Source organism: Camelus bactrianus, chromosome 16 (genome assembly GCF_048773025.1).
Source record: "Camelus bactrianus isolate YW-2024 breed Bactrian camel chromosome 16, ASM4877302v1, whole genome shotgun sequence".
Classification (NCBI taxonomy): Eukaryota; Metazoa; Chordata; class Mammalia; order Artiodactyla; family Camelidae; genus Camelus; species Camelus bactrianus.
In genome coordinates this window covers 44088929-44106152 of record NC_133554.1, presented here as the reverse complement: position 1 = coordinate 44106152, position 17224 = coordinate 44088929, and the positions used below count along the sequence as shown (strand labels likewise).

The window sequence follows — 17224 nt, the reverse complement described above, 5'->3', positions numbered from 1 at the left end:
CCCTCCCTGCATCTGTCTAGTCTGAGTTGGGTAGTTGAGGCCAAGGGGAGCTGAGGGGGAGTAAACCGGATATGGACTTCAGTTTATTGGAAACTGGCAAACAGGAGGGGGAGGAAGGAGAGCCCACATAGCAAAAACAGCTACTCTGGCTACGGCCAGGGCTGCGGTCAAGGTAGGGAGGTGGAGAGGATAGATGACTGGGTCCTTGGTTTTGGAGAGGGGCTTGCCTTGGGGTGCACATACCCATCCCTGTGCAGCCTGGAGAGACTGCAGTGTCTGAGCAAACCAGATCTTTCCATTGACCTCCACATTGTCGGCCTGGGGCCACTCCGGACGATTAGGAGTGGGTGGCGCTACCTTATCTGGGGCGTGCAGGCTGGTGGTAGCCTCCTCCTCACCACCCCCCTTTCTGGAGCCAAGGAGCCACGGTCACGTTTCATCTCCCTGCCCTAGTACCGCGACCCCCCCAAACAGGTTTGCGCACTATTAATGCGGGAGGACACCCCGCCGTCCTGCACCGAGCCCTAGCCTGGGAACGAGACTGAGGGCGGGTGCTCCCGGAGGCCAGGGAGAGGAGGATCAGCGGCCGGGGGCGGGGCGGTGGCCGAGGTGAGGGTCTACGCGCGCGCGGGTCTCCACAGCTCTGGCGGCTCCGAGGGGGCGGCCTTGCGGGGTAAGGGCCGGTGTTCGGCCGGGGGCGGGGCGGGGGCGGGGCTGTAGGGCAGGCAAGCCCGGAGCTGGGGCCCCAGTAGCTCAGTCCGATCGCTGCGCACCCAGCTAGTCCGCCAGTCAGGCCGCCTCCTTTCCAGCCACCCGGCTTACCGCCCTGTGACGCCCAGCCTTTTCTCATGCTGGCACCCCCGGCTCCAGAGACTGCCGTCCCCATGTCCCAGGCGGAGGCCGACATGGCCCTGCGGCCCCCGCCGCCTCCCGCCGCCGCGGGGCCGCCCCGCCTCGGGCCCCCTCCTCGCCGGGCGCGCCGCTTCTCCGGGAAGGCTGAGCCCCGGCCGCGCTCTTCCCGCCTCAGCCGCCGCAGCTCAGTCGACTTGGGACTGCTGAGCTCTTGGTCTCAGCCAGCCTCACCCGTTCCGGAGCCCCCTGATCCTCCAGACTCGGCTGGTTCCGGCCCCGTGAGGAGCCCACCACCTAGCTCTGAAGAGCCCCCTGAGGGCACGTGGACTGGGGGAGCCCCGGCGAGGGCTGCAGATGTCGCGCGTCCGGAGCTCACCGGCTCGGCAGGAGGCTTGGGGTCCCGGGAACCACCGAGGATCCCCGAAGCGGCGGCCCGGGAGCGGCGGCGAGAGCAGGAGGAAAAGGAGGACATGGAGACCCAGGCTGTGGCAACGTCCCCGGACGGCCGATACCTCAAGTTTGACATCGAGATTGGACGTGGCTCGTTCAAGACGGTGTATCGAGGGCTGGACACCGACACCACAGTGGAGGTGGCCTGGTGTGAGCTGCAGGTGCGGCTGGGTGCCCCCTCGGTGACACCACGGGATGGGACCCTTTGGAGGTCTTGGGATGGGAGACCCAGGGGAAAGCAGCAAGGGGGAATGTATTTTTCCAGTCAAACGTCCGGCCACTTGTCACCCGTGCTGATGATTCATGGACCTGGCTGATTCCGGGCAGTAGAAGGAGATCCTGAGGCAGGTGGTGTATAGTGGCTCCCCTATGGATTTAGACATTCTCACTTTATGGTCTCCATACTCAACAATGAGAAATGGAAAGTAGAGTAGGAAATTGGGTAGGAAGCCAGTTCAGACCTGAGGAGGGGCTGGCCCCACCACTTTCCTGCAGTGGTTACCCGCTGTCTTTTCCTCTCCCTTTCCTGAGTCCTGAGACCCTCAGTGTGACCCTGGTCCTCCTACTCCCTCACCCTGGGTCTTTGCAGATTAGGAGGCTGGAATGACGGAGTCCAGGAGCTGAGGCAGGGTCCTCTCCACTTCCAGAAGTTTTAGGGCTGTTGTGGCAGGATGAAGCCCTCCAAGGCCCCTTCTGGAGCGGTCATACTTCTGGACTTCTCCACAGCTGGGGGAGGGGGAGACAAGGAGCTACAGAGCTGGTATGAGCCCAGTCCTGCTCCTCATCCCATTGCCTACCTGGGCTCTCCCTTCCCAGATCCAAAGGTGCTGAACTCCATGGGCTGTAGGGGTCTGTTGGTCTGAAGGACCTTCGTGCTGTGCGGGGTTTAAGTCTGGGCTAGCAGCTTTGGATTCAGACTCCGGGACAGAGCCTGGGGGGAGGGTCCTCCCCTCCAGCCCTGGCACTGGGCTCACCCCTTACGCCTGCCAGTGCCGCGCCCCAGGCTCCAGGCCAGGCAAGGAGAGGCAGCCAAACTGAGGGGGTGGGGGTGGAGAAGGGAGATTGGGGGGGGAGGTTGGAAGACAGCCATGGGGCAGGGGGTGGGCTCCTGGCGCCTGGTCCTGGATCTTTTCTGTCTTTTTCTTTGCTTCCCTCTGCAGCCCTCCTGCCTCCTGTCTGGATCTAGCAGTTCCTAGTTTCTGGGGCCAATGCCCTTGCCGGCCCCAATTCTCTGCCTGCCATCCGCCTGCTGCCTGCCTGCTGCCTGCCCGCTGCCAGCCCCCGGGTGTCCCCTCCCGCCTCATGGCCGGCCTGGGCGGCTACAAAGGAGCTATTGAGCTCAGGGCTCCCGGACCGGGCTGCATAAAAGCGCTTGTGTCCAGCGGGGGGTCCAGGGGGCGGCCCCAGTTCCATGGTGGGCGTGTCCTTGGAGCAGCCCAAAGGGGCGCACCGGGAATTTGGAGTCTACAAAGGACTGGCGAATGATCCCACCCATCCACCCAATTCGTTGACTCCTACCCTTGCCTCTCCCCCTAGCCCCGCCTCATGTGCCCCCATCCCCCACACCGTGGGGCTCCTGGGCCTGATGTGACCGTGACCCCATCTCCTACCCCACAGACTCGGAAACTGTCCCGAGCTGAGCGGCAGCGATTCTCGGAGGAGGTGGAGATGCTCAAGGGGCTGCAACACCCCAATATCGTCCGCTTCTACGACTCGTGGAAGTCGGTGCTGAGGGGCCAGGTTTGCATAGTCCTGGTCACCGAACTCATGACCTCGGGCACGCTTAAGACGTGAGCTCTGCACCTGGTGGCAGCTGGTGGGAGGGCTGGTGGTGGGAGGTCCCCATAGCTTCTGGAGGAGCCCCAGTCTGCTCAAACTTTACACTCAGGTCCAAAACCGGGCTATCTCTCATCCACCCCTCCTGTGTCCCTGCCTTGGTGAAGGGCAGCATCCACCCAGCACTCCAGACAAAACTTGGGCATCTCGCCTGATGCCTTCTCTCTCTCCACTCCGTGCATCCCCCTTCCCTCATCAGTCTGTCTCCAAGACTTTCCTTATAGTTATCTCCTCATCCGGCTTTCACTGCTCCCTCCATCCACCACCCCCCTCACTGGTCTGGAACACTGCAGCTGCCCTGTAAAGAACCTTCTTCCCCTCTACCTCTCTCTCTTCAAGCTTTCCTATCTTCCTGCGGCCTGCGGGAATCTGACCTTATCACTCCTCTCCTTAAAAACCCCTTCAAGTTTTCCCACCGCCCTCGGGATAAAGTCCACACTCTCTAAGGACTGCTCACAAAGTCCTTATGAATGTAGTAGTCCCCAGCCTACATTCCAGACAAATCGAATTCCCAGCACCTCCTCTCACCCGATCCTGTCCCTTGCTGTCTCCGTGTCTTTGAGCACGGGTGTCCTTTCTGCCTGGAAAGACTCCATCCCTTCTTCGTTTCACCCCTGAACTCCTACTCATCCTTCAAGGCGCAAGATAAAAGTTATTTCCTCTGTGAAGCCCTCCCCCACGCCGGGGGCAGTTAATCATCCCTTCCGGCGCCTCCACAGCACCTAGGAGGCGGCCCTATCTGAATTTACCGCTCGGCCCCCGTTTTGTAACTTCCTGTCTACCTACTACTCCCCTTGACTGAGTTTCTGCCTGGAGGCCGACACGGATCTAGGCCAGGAGGTGCTGGGCGAAGATGCGTAGGCGGGGAGTGGGCGAGCCACCGGGGACTTACCAGTGGGGGGCTCCCTCCTTGGCCTATATGTGCCCCACCCCAACACTCTAGATGTGTGCCCTCCGCCAGATACCTGAGGCGGTTCCGCGAGATGAAGCCGCGAGTCCTTCAGCGCTGGAGCCGCCAAATCCTTCGGGGGCTCCATTTCCTACACTCTCGGGTACCTCCCATCCTGCACCGGGATCTCAAGTGCGACAACGTCTTTATCACGGGCCCTACCGGCTCCGTTAAGATCGGGGACCTGGGCCTGGCCACACTCAAGCGCGCCTCCTTTGCCAAGAGCGTCATCGGTGCGTCCCTCCAAGAGGGTCCTTGCCATTCCTACCTCCCCACGTCAGGAGAGAGCCTGGGGGCCCCTCTCCCCAGCTTCAAGATCCACCGAGTTAGAAGACCACGGGGAAGATGGGAAGACCAATGGCATTCCCTCTTCCCCGCACCCACCACACACACAGACACACAGACACACAGACACACAAAAAAACGTGGAAGGATCTGACACTTGCATTTCAGAACTTGCGGGGTTGCCCCGGGGCTGCCTAGCCGGTGGGACACTCAAGGGGAGGGACGTAGCCAGAAGAGAGCCTCTGCAGCCTGACGCCTGCTGTGGATCCCACAGGGACCCCGGAGTTCATGGCTCCAGAGATGTACGAGGAAAAGTACGATGAGGCCGTGGACGTGTACGCGTTTGGCATGTGTATGCTGGAGATGGCGACCTCCGAGTATCCTTACTCCGAGTGCCAGAATGCTGCACAAATCTACCGCAAGGTCACTTCGGTGAGAGCGGGCAGGGAGGAGAGGGAATTACAGGTCCCCTTCCAGGTTCCTGCCCCAGCCACCCCGCTATAAAGGCCCGTTCCCTAATGAAAACAGGCGACATAAAGATGCCCTCGTGAGCACTGAAGGATATTGGATGAACACGCAGCCCCTCTAGTACAAGCTATTTAGAATAATGACGTGTGTAGCGCTCCCTAGAGTTTACAAACGATTTCACATCCAATCTCATCGAATCCTTCCAGCTGCCCCGCGGGGTGAGCATGGCAAATGTTCTACACTGCGTTTTACAAATGAGAAAACTGGCTCAGCAGGAGACTTGTTCAAGGTCACGCTGTCGATACGTGGGGGGCCTGGGATTTGAAATCAAATCTAGTAGCAATCGCGGTGCTTTTGCGACTGCTGCCGGGCTGCCTCGGGCGTGGGTGGTGGTGGGGGTGGGGACTGGTGTCCAGCATAGAGCGGGAGGCCTCAAGCAACCCTATTCCCCAGGGTACAAAGCCGAACAGTTTCTACAAGGTGAAGATGCCCGAGGTGAAGGAGATCATTGAAGGCTGCATCCGCACGGATAAGAACGAGAGGTGGGTTGAGCGGGCAGGATGGTGGTGGTTTAGAGGAGGGCCGGGCGGTGGTGGTGGTGGGGCTTAGCTCACTGTGGCGCCGTCCTCAGGTTCACCATCCAGGACCTTCTGGCTCACGCCTTCTTCCGCGAGGAGCGCGGCGTCCACGTGGAGCTGGCGGAGGAGGACGACGGAGAGAAGCCCGACCTCAAGCTCTGGCTGCGCATGGAGGACGCGCGGCGAGGGGGACGCCCACGGGACAACCAGGCCATTGAATTCCTGTTCCAACTGGGCCGGGATGCGGCTGAGGAGGTTGCGCAGGAGATGGTGAGCCGAGGACAGAGTGCCCTTCGGCTGGGCATGTGAGGGGTGTGTGGGTGTCGACTGGAGAGGCCAGTGCCACGAGGGTGGGGTGCCTGGGTGGTGGGAGGGGGGCCCAACCCGACCCACTCGCAGCCTTCCTGCAAGTCTCTCCCTGCCACTCCCGCCTTAACGCACCCGCACGCACACCCAGTATTCTCCAAGGTTGAAGAATTCCTTTTCCAGAATGCTGATCCGATTTTTCTGAAATCCCCTTCTCTCCGGCTTACCTATTTTCCCCTTTTTCATCCCCCTCCCTGCCTCTTGTCTTTTTCTCGGTCTTCCTTAACGCTCAGAACCATCCATTTCAGGAAGCTGATCCCCTCTAGAGTCAAAATTAAATGCTCCTTTCCATTTCATCAGGTCCTCTGTTACAGGATCTGTCACCATCTGCCTTGTTTTATACCAGGATACAGTCTTGACTGTCTTCTCTTCGAGACTGTAAAGTCCTTTAGGGCAGAGACTGTGTGCATTGATTTTTCTACCCCTGACAGTGCTGAGTGCATCGTGGGAGCTCGTTAATCACCCACATCTGTACACAGCTTAGAGCCCTTTCAGATGCATTTGATGGTTTTACCTACACTGCATGCGTGATTTTATCCCAATTTATTGATGAGGAAATGAAAGCTCAGAGAGGTTGAGTATCTTGTACAAACAAACTCCCAAGCAAGTAAGCAGCAGAACTGACTTGGGTTGTTCAGATTTTAGGTCAGATCATCGTACCCCACCTCCTTTACATGCCCAACAAAGCGTGTTATTGGAATGAATAAGGAGATGATGAACAGCAGCTGGTGGACCAGGAGAGGCATATAGCGGAGGTAGAAGGTGCAGTCAGGGCTGGTTTAGGAAGGCCTGAGGTGGGAAGAGAAAGGGTATGGAATTCTTGATTTAAAAAATGGCAGTTGAAAGGGTGGGAATCATCTGTTGGTGGATCTGGGTCAAGACCCTGAGAATGTGTTTGAAATGTGGCATAAGAGCTTTCATAGAGCATAGCTCAAACCTGACCTGAGATCAGATTCATTACATACAGGAGTTCTTGACCTTGACACCACTGACATCTTTGTTTGGGGAGACTGTGCTGTGCATTGTAGGATTTAAGAATCCCAGACTTCTATTCTCTAGACCCCAGTAGTACCTACCTCTCAGTTGTGATGGCTAAAAATGTTTCCAGATATTCCCAAATGTCCCCTCCACCCCCAAGAGCAATCTACTTACTGTATAACCAAGAACTGGTCACTTACTTTACTTATTTCTAAATGGGGCTGATAAGACCTACCTCAGAAGGTTGCTGGGAGGATTTAATGATGATAATGTAAAGTGTTGCCAGTTAATGGACACAGTGGGTAATCAATAAATGTTGGTTCCTTTTCTCCCATATCTTGATGGGTCTTTGTTGGGAAGAAATCTCAGCTCAAACTGTTTTTCTCAACCTCTCAACTCCAGGTGGCCCTGGGCTTAGTGTGTGAAGCTGATTACCAGCCAGTGGCCCGTGCAGTGCGTGAACGTGTTGCTGCCATCCAGCGAAAGCGAGAGAAGCTGCGCAAAGCTAAGGAGTTGGAGGCTCTCCCCCCAGTGCCAGGACCCCCACCAGCAGCTGTCCCCATGACTCCTGGTCCCTCTAGTGTCTTCCCCCCTGAGCCTGAGGAGCCAGAGGCAGACCAGCACCAGCCCTTCCTCTTCCGCCATGCCAGCTACTCATCTACCACCTGTAAGTCAACTCTGACCTCAGGACCCAGGTCTCAGAACTCCTGGCCTCTGCCCTCTACCCAGAAGTTCAACCTGCCTTCTCACTAGCCCTGCCTTTCACATCTAGCCATGACTTCTTCTAGGAAATAACTCTCCCACAGCTCCAGGACCCTTCTTGCTCAGGCAGCTTCTCTCCTCTGCCACCAAACCCCCTTATTTCCCCTTTTTTGATCTCTCCCTCCCCAACCAGCGGATTGCGAGACTGATGGCTACCTCAGCTCCTCCGGCTTCCTGGATGCCTCAGACCCTGCCCTTCAGGCCCCCAGGGGGGTGCCATCCAGCCCTGCTGAGTCCCATCTCTGCCTGTCCTCGGTGAGAGGGGGTCACATGGGGGGGCTTCCAGCCATTACAAGCTTATGACCCATCTCCCTTCCTGTAAAACCCAACCAACCCCACAACCTGGCTCTGTGTCCTTGGGAATCTACTGCTCTTGTCCTCATCTCCATTAATTCCCATTGCCTTGTACCCCAGCACCCTTGACACCATCTCCCTGCATCCCAGTTACCTTCCCTTGACCTTGTGAACCCATATCCTGTTTCAGGCTTTTTCCCTGTCCATTCCATGTTCTGGTCCTGGAAATGACTTTTCCCCTGGAGACAGGTAAATTCTGATATGATTTGGGGTGTTAGTGTGAGGCATATGGAGCTCTGGGGTCCCAGTGTCCACTCTGACACTCCTATATCCTTTCCCTCTTTCAGCTATGCCTCAGATGCAGCATCAGGCCTTAGTGATGTGGGAGAAGGGATGGGACGGATGAGGAGACCCCCAGGGAGAAATCTCCGGCGCAGACCCCGATCCCGGCTTCGGGTCACTAGTGTAAGAAAGGGGCAAGAGTTGGGGAATAACCTACAGGGCCTGGAGGGAACTGTCTAGGGGATGGGGAGGTCAGCCAGAAAAAAATGAGAACCAGTGTGTTACTAGTACCCAAGAGGCAGCCAGTCATGTTTTTATTACTAGACTTTGGGAGTGGAATCTGCTTCTCTTCAGTTCCAATCTGGCCACTGTCACTTGGTTAGAGTGGAGTTAGGACATGTGATGAAGACAGAGAGCTTGACCTCCTCCCCTCTGCTGACTTTGACCCTGAAGGTCTCAGACCAGAATGACAGAGTGGTTGAGTGCCAGCTACAGACACACAACAGCAAGATGGTGACCTTCCGATTTGATCTGGATGGGGACAGCCCGGAAGAGATTGCAGCTGCCATGGTGAGGGGGAGAGAGACGAAGATGGAGTCTTTCGGTCTGGGACAAAAGTCTCCCTCCTGATGTCCCCTGGTGCTGAACTCCCACCCCTATTCAATAGCAAGGGTTTTAAAGCTGGTTGGCATGCAGCACAGAGACACTGAAGACATCTTAACCCTTGTTTGGGGGCAGATTTCTGTTTTTTTCAGTGAGATTTGGATCCTTAGCTGGAGAAATTTGAGACTAACAGGGCATATACAAATGCTACAGTGAAGGCATGCTAGACATGTGATTCTGTAAGTAAAGGATGGGCTGGGGGCAGCAGGGGGAAGAGGTAGGATTTATGCAAGGTCTTGACAGATGGCTAAGAATGGCAGTGGAAAGGGCATGTCTAGAGGAGGTACAGCAGAGCAAAGGCATGGAAATAGGGAGTGACTTGAAATACGGGGCTGGGAGGGCTTCATGAGGAGACCTTTGTCACTGGAATTAAGGGTTCCTATAGGAGAGCTGTGGAAGTGAGGTTGGGCGCGTAGGTGGGCCCAGATCATAGACAGTCTTAAGGGGTAGAGTGTAACATGGCGAGAATAGGTTTTAAGACAGTTCTGCTGTGGGAAGTGGGAGAGGGTTGGGGGTTGGGGATCCAGTTGGCAGGTGGACACAAGAAGCCAGATGTGGTCCGAGGAGAGAATGGATTATGGGGAAGAGAGGAAGAAAAGGGGTGAATCTGAGGGCTATTTGGGGAAAATAAATTACTCTATAATCCAGTAGTTCATTGACATATTACAATGTACATAGTGATGCTTAATAAATATTTGCTGAGTGGATATGATCAGGAGTGAGGGAGAGGGAATATCAAAGCCAACTTGTAGCTTGGAGGAACTAATGGGAATAGGCCATCAAAGGAGAGAGGAAGTTAGCAAATGAAAGTAGGGATTTCTTTTTTTTAGGGATCATGATGAGCTTGAATGACAGAGGGGCAGGTAATATAAGATCTTTCAGAGGGGCAGGATGTTGGTCAGGCAGGGCTAGAGAGAGCGGTGGATCTAGGAGTCTCAGCAGAGCTGAGCATGAGAGGAGATGGCCCTGCACAGCCAGAGGCATAGAGGTGTGTCTTAGTGTTTACCCCCAGTTCTGGAATGGAGGGGCAGGGATGGGTCCTTCAAGGACAGAGATGGAGCCCAAGAGAGGTAGGAGGAGCTCCTGGAGATGTCAGTAAAAACTGAGTAAGGAGATTGTTTCAAGGAAGTGGCAGAGGGTGAAGCCTGAGGCAAGACCACACTGGTTTTTGTCAGGAGGAGGTCTTTGTAGGGGACCAGTTTCAGTGGAGTTGGGGCGGTGGATGCCAGCCTCTGGAGTGAAGGAGGGAAGGGAATGGGAGAAACGTCAGATTTTAGGAACTCTCTCTAAAGCTCCTCCTCTGTCATGTCATTCAGCTTGTATCTGGGACAAAGACAAGACATCACTTGGCATGCAGGCTCATCATCTTCTGTCAAGCCACTCAACCCTTCAAGAATCTTTCCTCCAGCCACACTGGTTTCTGAATGGTTCTCTGAAGAGGCTTGGATGCCTTTCAGCTTCTGCCTCCATCTCCTCAGGGGTCTCTCGCCCTGGAGCTTTCTCTACTGGGCTTTCAAGCCCCACTTAGATCTCACCCTGCCCCCTGAACCCAGGGTCCATTGCCCTCTTTCCTCTCCTCACCAGTCCACCCTCCACTCCTCTACTTAGATCTGCTCTTGTCGCTTTGGGCCCCCAAATCTTTCGCGGCTACCTGTGGTTACAGAGTAAGATCCAGATTCTGGAGCTTGGCCTTTAATATTCCCAGCACTGTCAGCTATACTCCAGGCTTCACTGTCTTGTGATGGCGCCACGCCCTTTTCTGCTTCAGAACAGCGTGGAACAGAGGAAAGGGCAGGCGTTCACATGAGACCTGAGTTCAAGCTTCAGCTCTGTTATTTATTTATTAATTTGGCAAACTTGGGAAAGTTTCTTAACCTCTCTGAACCTCATCGGTAAAATTAAGGCGGTAATACTTATTTACAAAGAAGTTCTGATGTAATATGTAATTTATGAGAGGTGATACAGTATGTCTGAGAAGTGAAATGATGAGGTAAGTATGGGAAGTGTCCACACATGGTAGGTCCTCCATAAAGGGTTGCATTTCTTACTCATCCTTCAAAGCTCAGCTCTGGAGCCATGCCAGCTTTTCCCGGTCCCCTGAGGTGGTATGGATAGCTTTTTCCTTGGAACAGCATTTTCAAAGACATATAACATAAAAAGTACCATCTTAACTGTTTTTAAGTGTATAGTTCAGTAATGTTAAGTATATTTACACTGTTGAGCAACAGATCTCTAGAACCTTTTTATCTTGCAAATCTGAACCTTTATACACATTAAATGGCAGCTCTTCCCTTCCCCCTCCTGGAGTAGCATTTTTATCTCAATCATAAATGCCTTACCTACCATGGGCTGACTGGCAGTCTATTGAGTTATGTACACGTGTCTCTTCCACTAGATTTTCGGCGTCTTCAGGACCAGGACCTTGTTTCATGCTTGCCTGTATTCCTCACAGAACCTCGCACAATGCCTGGCACATAGCATGTGCTCAATAAGTGTTCGTGGAACTGAATGTGACATTTATCATTTATTGCCTTATTTCTACTTTGTGGGGCTGTGTGTTTATATGGATCCATGTGGTGTATTTTATAAACCCTGTCAGTGCAGGAATTGTGTCAAGAAGCGTGTGAGGCGACCGTGGAAAGAACTCAGGCTTTGGCTTTAGACAGATCTGGGTGCAAATCCTGCAGTCTTAGGCAGACTGAACTTAACCTCGTTGAACATTGGCTATCTTACCTGTAAAGTGGGGGTGTTTGGATGGACCTGGAGATTGTCATACTAAGTGAAGTAAACCAGAAAGAGAAAGAAAAATACTCTATGATATCATTTATATGTGGAATCTTAAAAAAATGACACAAATGAACTTATTTACAAAACAGAAAGAGTCACAGACATGGAAAACAAACTTAAGGTTACCAGGGGGTAAGAGGATGGGGAGGGATAAATTGGGGAGTTCAGGATTTGCAGATACTAACTACTATATATAAAATAGATAAACAACAAGGTCCTACTGTATAGCACAGGGAACTATATTCAATACATTGTAATAACCTATAATGAAAAAGAATATGAAAAGGAATATATATATATATGTATAACTGAATCACTATGCTATATACCAGAAATTAACACAATATTGTAAATTGCCTATATTTCAATTAAAATGAAATAAAATGGAAGTGTTACTTTAGACCCCAGAAAGCTGGTTGCTGGTGTTAAATGTGATAAGAATGTAAAGATCTGGTATATACACGCATGCTGTGATTATTAGCCTCTTTCCTCGAAGCTGTGTTTCTCCTTACACCACACAATGCCTGGCACACAAGAGGTACTTATAAGAATAGTTGTTTCAAGTTGGAGGTGAGCAGAAGTAGTGAGATAAAGGGTTGGTTTTTAAAGACTGGGGCAGGGAGAGAGGGATGAGTGAAATAACTGAGCCCTCCCTCCCCTTCCCATTGACTCTCGCCAGGTGTATAACGAGTTCATTCTGCCCTCGGAGCGAGCTGGATTCTTGAGCCGGATTCGGGAGATTATCCAGCGAGTGGAGACTCTGTTGAAGAGAGATACTGGCCCTGTGGAGGCTGCTGAAGACCCCCTGAGCCCCCAGGTCAGACCCCTCTGGGCACCTCCAGGGGGAAGAGGCTCTGCTCCAGGCTTCATTACTCTGCCCTCACCAGTCCCCTTGGATCTAACTTGTCTTCATCTCCGGGACCCCAAAATAATGGCTCTTCCCCTATTTGATAATCTGATGAAAGCCATGGACTCTTGCTCCAGAAATATGTATTCAATGCATACTTTTCTTTTAACTCATTATTTTGAAATAATTTCAGACTTACAGAGAGAAGTTGCAAGAATTTTGCAGAGAACTCCTAGATGCCCTGCCTAGATTTGCCAGTTGTGTTTTCCACATTAGCTTTACCACTCTCTCTTCCTCTCTCCCCCACCTATGTGTGTGCACATGGATTACTTTTTTCCCCCTGGGAACCATTTATGTAAATTGCAGGTGACACACCCCTTTACCACTAACGATTTCAGCAAATACACTTTTGAATCCCCAAAACTCATCCGTGGCGTCCTAGAGGTTCATGAGTCCTAGCTTAAGAACCCCAGTCTGAAACCTTCCATCTAAGACTCAGCTCTTCCCACTGTGACTGTGGCCCCTGTCTCTCTCTCAGGAGGAGCCAGCACCATTGCCTGCCCTCCCGGGCTCCCTCCCAGACCCATCCAGTGGTATGTACTGAGCTCTGTCCCTGCTCATCCCAACTCCTGGGGTTGCTCCTGGGAAGGGTATAGGGAATGGAGGACTGGAATCTCAACATCCCCTCCCTCCCAGCAGAGCTCCAGAGCAGCACCTCCCTGGAGCAGAGGAGCTGGGCAGCCTTCTCCACCTCCCCATCCTCTCCTGGAACCCCCTCGTCTCCTGGAAACCCCTTTTCCCCTGGAACCCCTGTCTTCCCAAGTCCCATCTTCCCCATCACTTCTCCCCCATGTCATCCTAGCCCTTCCTCTTTCTCCCCAGTTTCTCCCGTCTCCTCAAGTCTCTCTCTACAGCCCCCCAGCTCTCCACTTGCATTCTCCCCCAGTGCATCCCAGTGTCCAATCCCATCCTCTCAGTTTCCACAGAGTTCTCTCCTCCCCACTTGTTCCCAGGTCACTCCTATTCCTCCTACCTTTCCTCCCTGCCCCTCAGCTCCTCCCCTCCCCTCCAGCACAGCAGCCCCTCTCCTCTCTCTGGCTAGTGCCTTCTCACTGGCTGTAATGACTGTGGCCCAGTCCCTGCTGTCCCCCTCCCCTGGGCTCCTTTCTCAGTCTCCTCCAGCTCCTCCTGGTCCCCTACCTAGCCTGCCTCCTCCAACTCCCCTTGCTCCTTGTGGCCAGGAGAGGCTTTCACCTCTGACAGCTGAGATGGAGAGTGAGGTGAGTAGCAAACCAAGAGGGATGATTAGAGGGGCTCCACTCTGGATTATTTATTTACTCATGAACCCACATTTTGTAGGCCTCCCCAAATGCTGGTCGGCCACTTCTGGGTGAAGCCAGACTGGCGCCCATCTCTGAAGGTGAGGCCTCTGACCACTGACGTTCCCCTGCCCATTATCCAGTCACTTTATATCCTGCCTCTGATTTCCCTCCCTTCTTCCATGACTCCCCACTTGTCTTGCTACAGAGGGAAAGCCCCAGCTTGTTGGGCGCTTCCAAGTGACTTCATCCAAGGAACCAGCTGAGCCTCTTCGCCTGCAACCAACATCCCCACCTCTCTCTGGTTCCCCGAAGCCTTCAACCCCTCCCCTGACCTCGGAGAGCTCAGACACAGAGGATAGTGCTGGAGGCGGGCCAGAGGCCAGAGAGGCTCTGGCTGAAAGTGACCGTGCAACCGAAGGCCTGGGGGCTGGAGCTGAAGAGGAAGGGGACGATGGGAAGGAATCCCAAGTAGGGGGCAGCCCTCCACCCCTGAGCCATCCCAGCCCAGTGTGGATGAACTACTCCTACAGCAGCCTGTGTCTGAGCAGTGAGGAATCAGAGAGCAGTGGGGACGATGAGGAATTCTGGGCTGAGCTGCAGAGTCTTCGGCAGAAGTGAGTCTGAGGAGGATGGAGGTCAGGAGGTGGGCCTGGGAGAGCCAAGTGTGTGGCAAGCCCTCTCATGCTCCTGGTGTGTCCTCAGGCACTTGTCAGAGGTGGAGGCACTACAGACACTACAGAAACAGGAAATCGAGGACTTGTACTGCCGGCTGGGGAAGCAGCCCCCGCCCGGTATCGTGGCCCCCGCTGCTATGCTGTCCAGCCGCCAGCGCCGCCTCTCCAAGGGCAGTTTCCCCACCTCCCGCCGCAACAGCCTGCAGCGCTCTGAGCCCCTGGGCCCTGGTGAGACAGCAGTCGCCCAGCTCTCATCTTTCCAGAGTGCCCTCCCTAGTGATGTGGCTTTTTTCCAGGCCCTGGGGGTCTGCCCCTTGGTTTGGGGGGATTAGCCCCTGCTCCCCACAGCCCCTTCCTTCAATCAGTGCTCTCCCTCCCCATCCTGCACCCAGGCATCATGCGAAGGAACTCCCTGAGTGGCAGCAGCACCGGCTCCCAGGAGCAGCGGGCAAGCAAGGGGGTGACATTCGCCGGGGATGTTGGCAGGATGGTGAGGGCGGGTCCAAGGGAGGGAGAGCCCAGGGAATGGTAACTGGCTGCAGCTACACCCTCCTCCCACCCTGGAGGTTTCTTCAGTGCTTTTTCTTCTCTCTCCAGTGAATTCCGAACAGAAGCCATGTGTCTCACCCACACCAGGGCCCACCATGGAGACTGTGCTCTAAGAATCTGCTGATCAACACAACTCTGCAAGGAAGACCTCAGCACTGAGGGAAGAGGAGGCCTACGGGGCATGGAGAGTGCTGCTCCATCGTAGGGAAGAGCCAAACATGTGGCTGTGTGTAACAGGTGTAAATTCTGCAGCCCACCATCCTCACCCCTGCCAACTCCCCAGCCGAGAGTCAACCACTAAGCAATCCCACCCGAGCCCAGATGCTTCTAGAGGACACACTCCCAGCTGGGCAGGAGGAAGGGGTGTTCTCACACCAGAATTAGTAGCAGTCAATAAAAATGCCGGAACCTTGAACCCAGTGAATTTGTATGTCGGGCCTCAGGAACTGGGAGCAAAGCCTTGTGGGTGAGTCAGGGGAGGATTTAGAAGGGACTCTCCCCTCTTACAATGGGAGGCAGGGGTGGAACCCAGCCTTCTGGCTTCCTGCCAACAGTTCAAGAGGAAACTGCAAGATCAGTGACCCACCTGGCCCCACCTCACGCGTCCACAAGCAGGCCCCAGTAGAAGTTAAAGGAATGAAAGCTGCTTGCCCCTCATCCCTCACCTACCTCTCTCAAGACGGGAAAAGGCAGTGAAGTTGGAGTAGTGCATTCTTGAGGGTAGACAAGAGTGACCTTCCTTCCCCCAAGACCTGGTTCAGTCTCAAACAGCCATGACCCACCATGATCTCTCCCTTAAATCAGGTGGAAAGATTGCACGGAAAAAGTAATTCTAGTTAAACATTTACAGCTCCCTGGGGCAATGCCACAGCTGCAGCTACTGCCTGTGGAGCTTTCCAGCATGAAGTGTCAGCCCAACACACTCACTGAACTCCAAGAGAGATGACTCAGTTTATTATTCTCAACCTGACCCCATCTTCCCCACTTTAGGCTCCAACCCTGCACAGAGCTGCCACACCCACCCCCATAACAGCCCACCTCTTATTCTCCACCCTCCCAGCCAGCCCCTGGGAAGAGAAGGGGATAAACCACAAAGTCAGAAAGCTTGCGAAAGGCCAAGGTCAGATACCTCAAACAAGGAAACAAACTACAAGGAGTCAGTGGCTGCATACTGTGAGTGCACACACAGTGAGTGCGAGGTGGGCATGTTCCCTTGACAATAGACAAATGCACAAACCCCTGGCTACTTGGGCCTGGCTACATTGTCCAAGGTTAATAAGAAGGCCAGCAATGCTGTGTGCAGGCCTCAGTTTTTACAGGGTCATGGGGCACCATCCATCAGGTGAAGAGGCTCCAGCAGGTTGGAGATGCGCAATGCCCATCTGGATCAGTGTCCTGATGCCCTTTCCAGAGCTCGGGCTCGAGCAGCTTTGGCCTCATCCTCCAGCTCATCTAAAAAACGCTCCTGGGACACCGAGTAGAAGGTGTAACCATCTGGGGAGGTGGGTTCAGGAAACCATGTGGAATACACACATTCCCTTTTCCCAGACTTGCTTAACCACCCTTGTTGATCTCTCATCCTCAGTGATTCCATCTTCTGCCCTCTGCTGTTCTGATTCCGTTATCATTAATACATTATATTAAAAGAGCTCCTTTAAAGGGGGAGGATATACAGCTTAGTGGTAGAGTGCACGCTTAGCATGCACGAGGTCCTAGGTTCAATTCCCAGTACCTCCATCAAAAATAAATAAATAAACCTACTTACCTCCCACCCCAAAGAAATTTAAAAAAAAAAATTTTCTTAAGAGCACCTTTAAAATGACAAAGTAAGATACCCTAAACTCTTGGCTCAGCGTTAGAAGTAGCCAAGACTTTCACAGCTCCGGCTCTTTCTACCACCCCCGCACTGCCCTCCTACACGCCTCTGCTCCCCTCCCCCTGCCCCCATACGCTGTCTCCCTGAGTCTATAGTCCAGACGGATACAAATTGCTAACACCACGGCCCCAATGCCTAGGCCGGTCAAGAGGTTCCGGGTTCGCCGCTGCGGCAGCGTCTTCTGCCACTGGGCGAGCTGCACCTGCCGCATAAATTGCAGTTGCGCTGGAGTCAGCTTCTCCCGAGTCGGGTCGATGCGCTGAGCCATAGGGGCCTTTCCACTCTTAGCTTCCAGAGGGTCTCCAGCTCCCGGCTCCGCCATGTTACCGCTCCGTTCTTCGCAGCTCCCGAGGCGCGGAGCTTAGTGGGAATAGTAGTCCTTGGCTGACGCAGGGGACGCTGGGAG

The 17224-nt window shown here is 54.1% G+C and overlaps 2 protein-coding genes across 9 annotated transcripts; one reads left to right on the top strand and one right to left on the bottom strand.

The window, feature by feature from the left end:
• The first annotated feature begins 633 nt into the window (after positions 1-633).
• On the top strand, positions 634-15357 carry WNK4 (WNK lysine deficient protein kinase 4). 8 transcript variants are annotated; one of them, XM_045505903.2, is made up of 19 exons: positions 635-1463; positions 2920-3092; positions 4100-4320; positions 4647-4804; positions 5294-5382; positions 5472-5688; positions 7165-7429; positions 7658-7779; positions 8009-8067; positions 8166-8283; positions 8554-8670; positions 12230-12367; positions 12936-12990; positions 13094-13677; positions 13757-13817; positions 13925-14333; positions 14422-14621; positions 14786-14841; positions 14991-15357. In XM_045505903.2, the coding sequence occupies exons 1-19, from the start codon at positions 849-851 to the stop codon at positions 14991-14993; spliced, it is 3660 nt and encodes a 1219-aa protein (XP_045361859.2). In that variant the 5' UTR covers positions 635-848; the 3' UTR covers positions 14994-15357. The 8 variants fall into 8 exon arrangements, 3 of the variants coding, with proteins under 3 accessions (XP_045361859.2, XP_045361858.2, XP_010967270.2); XM_010968968.3 differs by having other exon boundaries at positions 636-1463; positions 14786-14883; XR_012499600.1 differs by adding an exon at positions 1892-2062 and having other exon boundaries at positions 1324-1463; positions 14422-14883; positions 14991-15041.
• A 512-nt stretch (positions 15358-15869) lies between these two features.
• COA3 (cytochrome c oxidase assembly factor 3) lies at positions 15870-17184 on the bottom strand. The gene is made up of 2 exons (XM_010968967.3): positions 16927-17184; positions 15870-16436 (listed from the first exon to the last, which is right to left on the bottom strand). Exons 1-2 carry the CDS (start codon positions 17138-17140, stop codon positions 16330-16332), a joined length of 321 nt encoding a protein of 106 aa, XP_010967269.1. The 5' UTR covers positions 17141-17184; the 3' UTR covers positions 15870-16329.
• Between the last annotated feature and the right edge of the window lie 40 nt (positions 17185-17224).